We start from the raw sequence: 9,824 nt of genomic DNA, 5'->3' as shown, positions 1-9,824 counted from the left end.
TGCAACCATCACCACTATCTAATCCTGGAACATTTCCATCACCCCAGGGGAAAAACCTTGTACCCATTAGCCGCTACTTCCAGTTCCTCCCTCCCCCTACCCCCTGGCAACCACTAATCTGTCTGCTTTCTGTCTTAATGGTTTTACTAATTCTGGACATTTCATATACCTGCAGTCACATATGTGGCCTTTTGCTCCTGGCCCGTCACTTAGCATACTGTCGCCAAGCTCCGTCCATGTTGTAGCCGGGATCCGTACTTTATGTCTTTTTATGGCTGCATCACAGGACTGGTTTTCACTCTGAGATGTAGCCATGTGGTAACTCACAAGAAGGGGACACCTGTGATCCGATTAACTTTTTAATGGGATCTTTCTGGCTGCTGAGTCCGGGTGTTGGGTGAGGGTTGGGGGAAGGAGATCGGGAGTGGAAACAAGACCATCCGAAAGGTTATGGTGATAACCGAGGTGCGATGATTATGATGGCACAGGCTTAGGAGCCAGCGTTGGCTTGAATGCCGCCCTGCATGCTCTATGGGGCCAGTGCCTTCCCAGCACTTAGAGCAGTGCCCAGTGCAAGTAGGTGCTCGACCAATGGAAGTCGAACCAGTAGGCTGTTGTGCTAATGAAGTGAATTAATAGAGCTAACTCTTGGAACATGTACTAAGGGCTCAGTGTTTGTTAGCTGTTATTATAAATATCCAGCGGTGATGCAAGCCGAGAAGGGAATCTGAGCAGGGTGAGAGGTTTGAGCAAGCAGGTCAGGGGTAGTCTGGAAAGCCGTCTGGACCCACCTGCCGGCAGCCTCTCTCAGTCCACTGAAGGACCGGGTTGGGTGAGGCGGAGAACTTGACCACTTCGTTTTCGTACACGTCCAGTAGGCGGACCCGAAGCCGGTAGATGCAGCCGCAGTTCTCCCGGGCACCCCACCTGCCAGGTGGCAGTGAGCCTCGATGCCGCCCCCACCCATCCAGTTTCTGGGATGGAGGGAGGGAGGCTGAAGGCGGGGCTCCCTGAACTTTGATGAGGGCCACGCACGCCCACCCTATATGGAGAGATGTCAGCTTGGGGTTCTGGGGTAGGAGCCTGGGTGCTCCTGGAGGTGGAGCCAGAGCCTGAGGGAGGAGCCTGGGTGTTTCTGGGGAGGAGCCTAAGGGAGTAGGAATCTGGATGCTCTGGGGTGGCCACAGCTCTGTGGAGGAGACAGAGCCCTAGGATTTTCTGTGGAGGTGCAAGAGCATGAGGGTGGAGGAGCTGGGGTGATTTGTGAAGGAACCTGGGTGCCCTGGAGAGGAAGGGGTTCATCGTAGTCCCTCAGGCACTAAAGCCAGCCAGTGCCCCCAGCCCAACTCTGCCCCTTCTGAGTCTCAGTGTTCAGAGTACAGTGCTCCATATCCTTCTGAGGCCTTGTTGTCCACAGGCCCTTAGGGTCAGCGCAGAGTTGCAGGCGATGGAGGTGGAATGGGTGAGGGAGACACCTTGTTTCAGACCAAGCCAAGGCAGTCAGCGGCCCCCATGCCAGGAACCCTGGAGCCTGCTGGGTAGAGGGTGGGGAGGAGTGCAGAGTCGGGGCTCTGGGTTCACTAAGGCTCCACTCCTCCCTGGCTCTGCAACTATGAGATCATCACTTTTCCTCTCTCAGCCTATGAAGAAGGTACCGTAACAGTGGTTAGCCCGAGGCATTGATGGGGGCACAAAATGAGCCCCTTTTGCAGGACTGCTGCCACCACCATTGGTTCTGGGGGCAGGCTGCCATTTTTAACTTACCAGTCAGCCACACAGATCTCGATCTGGGCGCTATCCAGCAACTCCTGCCACATCCCCTCCATTACCAAGTCCACAAGCTGCCGCTTGAAGCACCATCTAGGAAGGGGAGATGGTGGTGGTGGGGATGGAGCAGACTGGAAATCACATCCCCCTAGAAGGCTCCCCCAACAACTCTCGTCTAAAGCCTGCTCCTCAGGGTTTCCTCTCTAGACAAGCTGTATGCTGGGCTGGGCGTCCCCATTGGCCTCTCACATCCCTCTACCATTCTCTACCCGACCCTGGTCTCCAAGAGGCTGACCTGGATACGGGCCTGTCTCTAATATTTGTGGTGACTGGAACATAAATATAAACGGAGGCCCACATTGAGCAGGGCCTGCTGGGGCCTTCTAAATTGCGGGGGCCCAAGGTCTGAGGTTTTTTTTTTCGCCTGTATGGACTCATCTCCCTTACCCTCTACTTCCTGTTGGGTTAGCCAATAGGAAGCTCCAGCAAGAGACAGAAGGGAGAAAAGAGTAAAATCAGGGTATTTATCTTCCTGGCTCCCTCTAATGGGATCACAATGGGAATGCTGTGTCTCTCAACAGAAGGGCACAGCTCCACAGTGCCCTCTCCTCAGTTTTCTCTGTCTTAATGTTTCAGTAACTACTTCCTCTCCTTACCCTTGTCAGGCCTAGGGGTGGCAATGACCCTTCTCTCCACTGTTACTAGCCTGGGGGTCATGCAGTATCCCATGTGGTCTGCCTACGCCTTTGTAAACAGCCCTTCAGCCCTCATTTGAACATGCCATGATAATGTAGATAGTATAGTATTGAAGGAAAAACTGATAAGTTGACCAGTGGAACGGAACAGAGTGCTCAGGGACAGACCTAGGTATGCATGGGAACTTCATAAATGATAGACAGCACAGTCGCTCCATGGGGAAGGGATGGGTGCTTTTGTAGATGGTGTTGGGAAAACTGGCTCAGTATATGGAATGTGTATGAGGCGGGAATTGGATCCTTAGCTAACACCACATTCATAGGTGGATTAAATCTCTAAATGTGAAAGATAAAACTACAAGTTTACTAGAAGAGCATATAAGAGACTACTGTTAGGATCTAAGGATAGGAAAGGATTTTTTAAAACAAAATTTCAGAAACGACTTCTAAAGCAAAAAAGAGATAAATTTGATCATATAAAAATAACAACAAAGAACACCAAATAAAGGATACCATGGACACAGTTAATACAGATGGTAAAGAGGGAGATTTCACAATGTCCGGGACGAACAAGGGAGGGACATCCAGAAGATACAAGGAATTCTTGTATATCAACAAAAATAAGATGTCGGCCCTAATAGAAAATATAAACAGGCAATTGACAAAAAAAAAGAGGTAATCCAAAAAGCTAACAAGCACATGCAGAGATGCTTAGTAATTAGTAAACTGAAATATGCAAATTAAAATTAAAACAGCAATGAGATATCGCTTCACCCCTAATACACTGGCAACTACTAGAAAGCTGGATAATGCCATGTAAGAATGGTTGAGTATTGGGGCAAAGTCAAAGAAAATGGGTATGGGGTATGAGGATAAATATAATCAACCAACCAATCAAACTATTCTGCTGTCTTCATAGCATCTATCACAATCAGAAGCTCCGGAGCCAAATTACTTGGGTTCAAGTCCCAGCTCCACCATTTTACCAGTTGTTAGTTACTCTCTGCCTCAGTTTCCTATTATAAAGTGGAGATAACAATAGTATCTATGTCACAGGGTTGTCAAGATTAAAAGAGTTATATGTAAAGCATCTGGCAGAGAGAAGGTATTCTAAATGTTGTGTTCTTGTTGTTTTATTGTTCATGTATTTAATGTCTCCCTCCACCTTACATCTAAAATGCAAATGATCTTTCTGAATTTTCCTTGTATTTTGGCATATAAAACAATGCCTGGTACCTGGCAGGTCCTCAACAAATATATGTTGATTGACTGAATAAATGAATGAGGGGAGGGTGAAGGTGGGTGAGGATGAGGATGGTGGGGTTGGGTCCCCTCCCTCCTTGAGGCCCTTGCCTTAGGGATCAAAGGCCACTCACTCGAAAGAAGTCACGAAACAGGTCTGGGAAGGAGCCCCCGGCACCACTGTTAGATTCTTTTCCACGGCCCAGCCATTCCCGCCGTGCTCCACCTCCCAGCCTCTGAAGCCCTCTGTTGGATACAGCAGGATTGAAGACAAGGGATTCGCCTGCCAGCTCGCGAACCAGAGAGCCCGCCAAACACTCTGCTTGCCCCGCCCACCAGCTTCGCCGACGCGCTCCACACCCCCGCCTTCTTCCACTCTGGCTCCGCCTCCCAACAGCTGGCTTTCCTGGTCCCATCCCACGACCGCGTCACTCAGCTTTGCTTATCCACTCAGCTTCACTTCAGTCTCGCTCTGTTCTCCGCCCCCTCACCCCCGCCTCCAGTTGTCTCCCTTTAGCCTCTCAATATACTCGGCTTCTCCCCTGGACTAGCCCCGGGGTCCTTCCGCCATGGCCCCTCGCCCTCCTAGCTCCTCCTGCCTTGGCACCCACACTCGATTAGTTCCTCCTCCCCACAGCCATTCAAGGAAGCCTTATATTTCTATGCAAGCTCCGCCCCCATCAGCACCCAATCGGCTTCCAGTTCTCCCCTGGCTCCTCCCCTTAGCCCCGCCCACTGAGTCTACAGTTCCAGCGCTTCGCCACGGTCCCGCACCCTGGTTCCACCTGCTCTGTCTCACCCACCCATTCCGTTTTCCTCCACTGTCCACAGCTCTGGTTCCTCCCATCTAGCCCGTTTCTTCCCCAACCCCACCTTGGCCTCGCCCATCCAGTTTCTCACGGACCTCTTCCTAGACCACGCCCCCTGACTCCCGGCCCCGCCCCTCTCCCCTCGTCCTGGCCACGCCCCGGGCCCCCATCCCGCACAGCCCTTCGGTCTACCCCGCCCTGCCCCCGCCGCGTCCCCGCCAGGTCTTCGCCTCGTCCCCGTGGTCAGGCCCCGCCCCCGGCACTCACGCTCTCCGCAGGAGTTGAAGATGAGGTTGCGGCCGAGGGGCGCTCGCAGGCAGTAGCGCGCCAGGGCGCAGAGCGGAAACTCCTCCTTGCTGTTGGGCGGGCAGCGCTGGGCCACCGCGTAGAGCGCGCGGCCCTCGGCGCTGCGGTCGCGGGCCAGCTGCAGCAAGCAGCCACACGGTGGGCCCATCCACCACGTCGCGCCACGCGCGGCACACTGAGCGGCAACGCGTCACCAACGCGCGCGGCGGCACGTGGCTCAGCACCTGCACCAGCAGCTCCGGAGGCAGCGCGTCCAAGGCTATGGGCGGGTCCGGGGGCAGCCGCCGCCGCGAGGGCCGGGCGCCCATCTCCGGCCTCTGGAATCCTGCAGGTTGAGAGGGGTTGGCGGGACAGGGCAGTCTGCCCTCCCTCCACTTCTCTCAGGACGCAAAGTCCCTGTGACTTGACCGTGACCCCACCAGCTCCAATGGACGATAAGGCGGCTGCCACGGCCGGGAAAACCCGGCACCTAGTGCCTGCCACCTAGGGCTCTGAAGGGCGATAGAGGGCGGAGGGCTTTCCCTCTGGGGCAAGACAGCTGGCCATGACTACCAGGACTGCTGACCATGGTTTCCATCTCTGGCCGGCGCACTTGTGTCAGGCCAAGCACTTTATGTGCATGACTGTAAGTATAATGGAGACAGATGAGAAAAACCTGAGGAGGAAACCATTTCTATCCTATCCCCCAACCTGTCTCAACGCCTCGGGCCTTAGGAATTCATGAACTATCTTCAGCAAAATCTATTTCCTCAATCTCTTCCCTGAACATTCTTGTCACCTTCTTTCTCTGAGCGGAACCCGCCTCTCCTGTAGCCCTTCCAAATGGATAAATCTCCTCGCTCCTCCGTGCTGCTTCCCGACCAAGCTGTCTCCATCCTCCACCTAAGTCCCCAGCTATGAATCTTGTCATCGGAGTAGATCGTATCCCACCTTATGCACCATTTCCTGACCCAGATCACTACATCTCACTTCACGATTTTAGCTCCAGGCTCACTGCCACTCCCCCTGTTCTCATCATTCTTGGTGACTTTCCATATCTATGTAGGGGACCCTTCCTTCTGCCACCACTGCCTCTCTGTTCCCTGATCTGCTCTCCTCTCAGCCCCTCTCTCCCTGGTCACCCTTGTGTCAATAACCACGGCCTCTCCAGGACTTCGGTCACAGGCATCTCTCTCCACCCTTCACCTCCTCTCTTTCCAGCTCTCCCTCCAGTGCCTCACAATCCTTCTAACCCACTGTGGTCTTCCATCCTTTGTGCCCACCTCCTTTTCACTTCCCCTCACCCCCTCAAGTCCTCATTCCTGATCTAGTTTATATTTCTTGATTAATCATTAAAAACATGCTTTGCATACACCCTGCCTCTGGCTTCCTCCTACAAGTGACCTTGGTCAAATCCACCCCCCCTCCTACCCTGTGCCTGTACCTCCTACGCAGTTTAAAGTGGCTGAAGGATAATACACAACTCTACTTCAAGTTTATGAACTTGCCCCTCAAGCCACTAAAGCTGCCCAGCAATTGGACTACATTTCTCTCATCTACGCCTCCCCTCCAACTCTCACAATCCTTCCAACCCCCTGTGGTCTCCCATCCTTTGTGCCCACCTCCTTTTCACTTCCCCTCACCCCCTCAAGTCCTCATTCCTGATCTAGTTTATATTTCTTGATTAATCATTAAAAACATGCTTTGCATACACCCTGCCTCTGGCTTCCTCCTACAAGTGACCTTGGTCAAATCCAGCCCTCCACCTACCCTGTGCCTGTACCTACGCAGTTTAAAGTGGCTGAAGGATAATACACAACTCCACTTCAAGTTTATGAACTTGACCCTCAAGCCACTAAAGCTGCCCAGCAATTGGACTACATTTCTCTCATCTGCTCGCCCTTCCTCTTTATAGATAACGACTTCACACCTCCGCTCTCCTCCGTTCCACCACACCCCCTTCCACCTCTTCACTCTCCCTTCGCTTCTTATTCTGCAGAAAAAAATGCAGTGATGAGAACTTCCACAGGCCCCCACTGCCCCATCGACCACCTACCTGTCCTGTGCCCACCCACACGTCTGCAGCTGCACTTTCCCACCATGACTGCCCCTGTGTCCATCAACCCGCCCCTCCCGAGCATTCCAGGCCATGGTCTCACAGTTGTCCCTTCTCTCTGCTGCCTCTTCAGTTTCCCCCTCTGCACTGGATCATTCCCATCAGCCCACACGGTGTCAGCTCTCTCAGCTGAAGACAAACCCTCTTGACCCCACCTGCCCTTCCAGCTATGGACCCATTTCTTTGCTCCTCTTTACAAAAAAGTCGTCTATACTCACTGCCTCTGTATTCTCTAAGTTCTCTCTTAAACCTTCTCTAATCAGGCTTTGTCCCCTTCCTCATCCTGAAACGTCAAGGTCACCAATGACCCTCTTGGGGCTGAGCCAATAGTCACTGTTCAGCTCTCACCTTGCTCAACCTATCAGCAGCACTTGATACAGTGGGGTTACCCCCTCCCCCACCTTCACTTGGCTCAGGCCAGCCCTCTGGACCCCTCCCCTCTGCCTGGTGGCTCCTAGTCGGTTCTCCTTGGCCATTTCATCCTCCTCCCTCTGATCTTGCAATGTCAGGGATCAGCCTTTGAACCTCCAATTCTCCATCAACACTCACTCCCTTGGGGATCCCATCCGTTCTCATCACCTCTCACCTGGACCATTGGTCTCCCTGCTTCTTTTTCCAATTGTCTTCCTCCTAAGCAACCAGGTCAGGTGTGAGCACCTGAGTCAGGTCCTGCCCCTCCCTGCTCAGAGCTTCTCCGGTGGCTCCATCTCACTGAGGGTGAAGGCAAAGTTTTCACTGTGGCCCACAAGGCCCCCTACCACATGCCCCCTCACTTCCCTGCCCTCATCGCCCCCTCACTCACCGCCTCATTCACACCGGTCTCCATACCCCAGGGCCTTTACACAGGCTGTTTCCTCCACCTTAATCCAGAGGATTTCTTTGCTCACCTCCATACTTCCTTCGGGTCTTTGAGCAAATGTCGACTTCTCCACGAGGTCTTCCCTGGCCATCTTATTTACAATTTCAGAGCCTCATGAGCACCACCTACTCCCCTTTTTCTTATTTTATACTTCTCTAAAGCTCTTATCACCTTTGAACACACCCTGCACCTAAGTATCTAAAGTTTACTTAATTATCTTTATTGCCTCCACACTGCAATCACTATGAGGACGAATTGTTGTTTACTTTGTATACTGCATACCACAGTGTCCATGCCAGTGGCTGACACATAATAAGGGTTCGATAAAGAGATATTAAGTGAACAAATCATCACATTAGAAACCCGCTTCACAGATGAGGAAACCGAGGCACCTTTGTTTAACAAGAACTCAAGTGATTAGTTCAAGAACTATGGAGAAACTCATTTCATTTCTCCATCAAGGGCAGGCCAGACTACTGACAGAAACCTTAAGCATGGATCTAGCCAGCCCGGGTTCGAGCCTCAGCTATATTTCTTGCTAGTTACACGGCCAGGGGCACGTCACTTACCGTGTGCCTGTTTCCTCCTCTGAAAATAGGGATGTTAACAGCACCTACTTCATAAGGTTGTTGGGAGGATGAAATGAGTTAATATTTGTAAAGCACCTAAGAAAAACCGCTGGTGTCTCATAAATAAGGGTGACATTCATTTAAGATTAAGCACTAAATTGTGTTAGCTGCTATTACTACACATCATAAAAAGATGACAAGCAACCATTTGGCTATGATATTTTCATCTGGTGACATCTATAGGGCCCTTTATGCCCCTGTGCTGAGCATCTAAGCTGGATCATCTCAACTGTATTCCATCATCTTGTTTTAATGGCCAAAACAATCCTTGGAGGTTGTCCTGGGTTAAAGGGCTGCAATGATCTAATACTTATTCTGCTACCCAGTGCCAGTAAGTGCTTGATTCCTGTCAACTGTTACGATGTTTAAATAAATTGATGAAGGTCTGGTTAAGAAATAAACCTGTCTCAGGCAAGTGGTCTGTGGACAGGGCAAGAAGCCTGACACTCCTTCGCCCCCACTACTAATTGAGTGACTCAATTACCTGTAATTTATGAGCAGGTCCACCAGCCTGCAGGGCAGGATGGGAAACTCACCAGAGTGCAGCTCCCCGGGTCAGTGCTCCTTAGGGATGTGTGGGTCACAGGCCAGCGGGGAATTCTGGAGCTGGGGGGTGGCCCCTCACACTTCACCGGGAGCAAAGACCTTCAAGTGATGTACCCTATGAGCCCTGGGTATACAAAACTCTTGGTTGGGGCGCTCTGCTAAAAGATACAAGGTGCCTCATAGCCACAAGTCCACACAGCTGGGTGCCAACCACTGGCTGGGTCAGTATGGGATACGTAAGGCACAGCACCGTCTGCTGCCAGGGTGTTTGGAAGCATGTGTGTGTATCTGGGAGTGGGGGAGGCTGTTTTATTTGTTGTCATTAGTGACTAGTATTCAGTTTCCAGGGACCTGTGATGCTATGGCTGACTGTATCTTCCAAAATGGCTATAATAATACCTCCTATCTGTCATGCTCTTCCAAGACTTGACCACTGTCCAGTACGAAGTAGAGTCTACACTCTTCCCCTTGACATGGGCAGGCCTTTGTGACCACAGAAGTGACATTGCTAAGAAATTTGCGAGGCCAGATTACAAAGAAGGATACGGCCTCTGCCTGATTCTCTCAGGACATGGGCCCTGGATGCCCTGAGTCCAGCGCTGTGCTGCCGAATGTTTAACAGCTGGTCCTCGGGGCGGGAAAAGGCGTCTAGGTTTGTAATGTTTGCTGACTTTTGCGGTGCCAATATACCGACCATGGCTGACTGCAAGCAACTGACGGGAAGTCCCTGGACAGTGGGGTTGGAAATAGTTGTCCAGGATGGACTAGAGTCGGTGTGAGCCGCTCCAGCCGCTGCCTGACTCACCACTGAAGTCCGACTGCCTCGAAGTCACCAGACGGGAGAGACCGTGGGAAAGGAGAAATGCCCGGAGGTCC

General features: G+C 52.0%; 1 protein-coding gene across 1 annotated transcript in view; it reads right to left on the bottom strand.

Annotated features, from left to right (window-relative positions):
* The window catches only part of FBXO17 (F-box protein 17), a 6,156-nt gene extending 946 nt beyond the window's left edge, over window positions 1-5,210 (bottom strand). Inside the window, 5 exon segments of the mRNA XM_006911693.3 lie at window positions 792-927; window positions 1,765-1,860; window positions 3,839-3,950; window positions 4,781-4,949; window positions 4,951-5,210. Coding sequence (XP_006911755.1) covers window positions 792-927; window positions 1,765-1,860; window positions 3,839-3,950; window positions 4,781-4,949; window positions 4,951-5,127 — 690 coding nt within the window. The 5' untranslated portion in view covers window positions 5,128-5,210.
* Window positions 5,211-9,824: the final 4,614 nt, after the last annotated feature.

The sequence above is a fragment of the Pteropus alecto genome, unplaced genomic scaffold (genome assembly GCF_000325575.1).
Source record: "Pteropus alecto unplaced genomic scaffold, ASM32557v1 scaffold314, whole genome shotgun sequence".
NCBI lineage: Eukaryota > Metazoa > Chordata > Mammalia > Chiroptera > Pteropodidae > Pteropus > Pteropus alecto.
The sequence above is the reverse complement of the archived record's forward strand: the minus strand, read 5'-3'. Positions and strand labels throughout refer to the sequence as shown.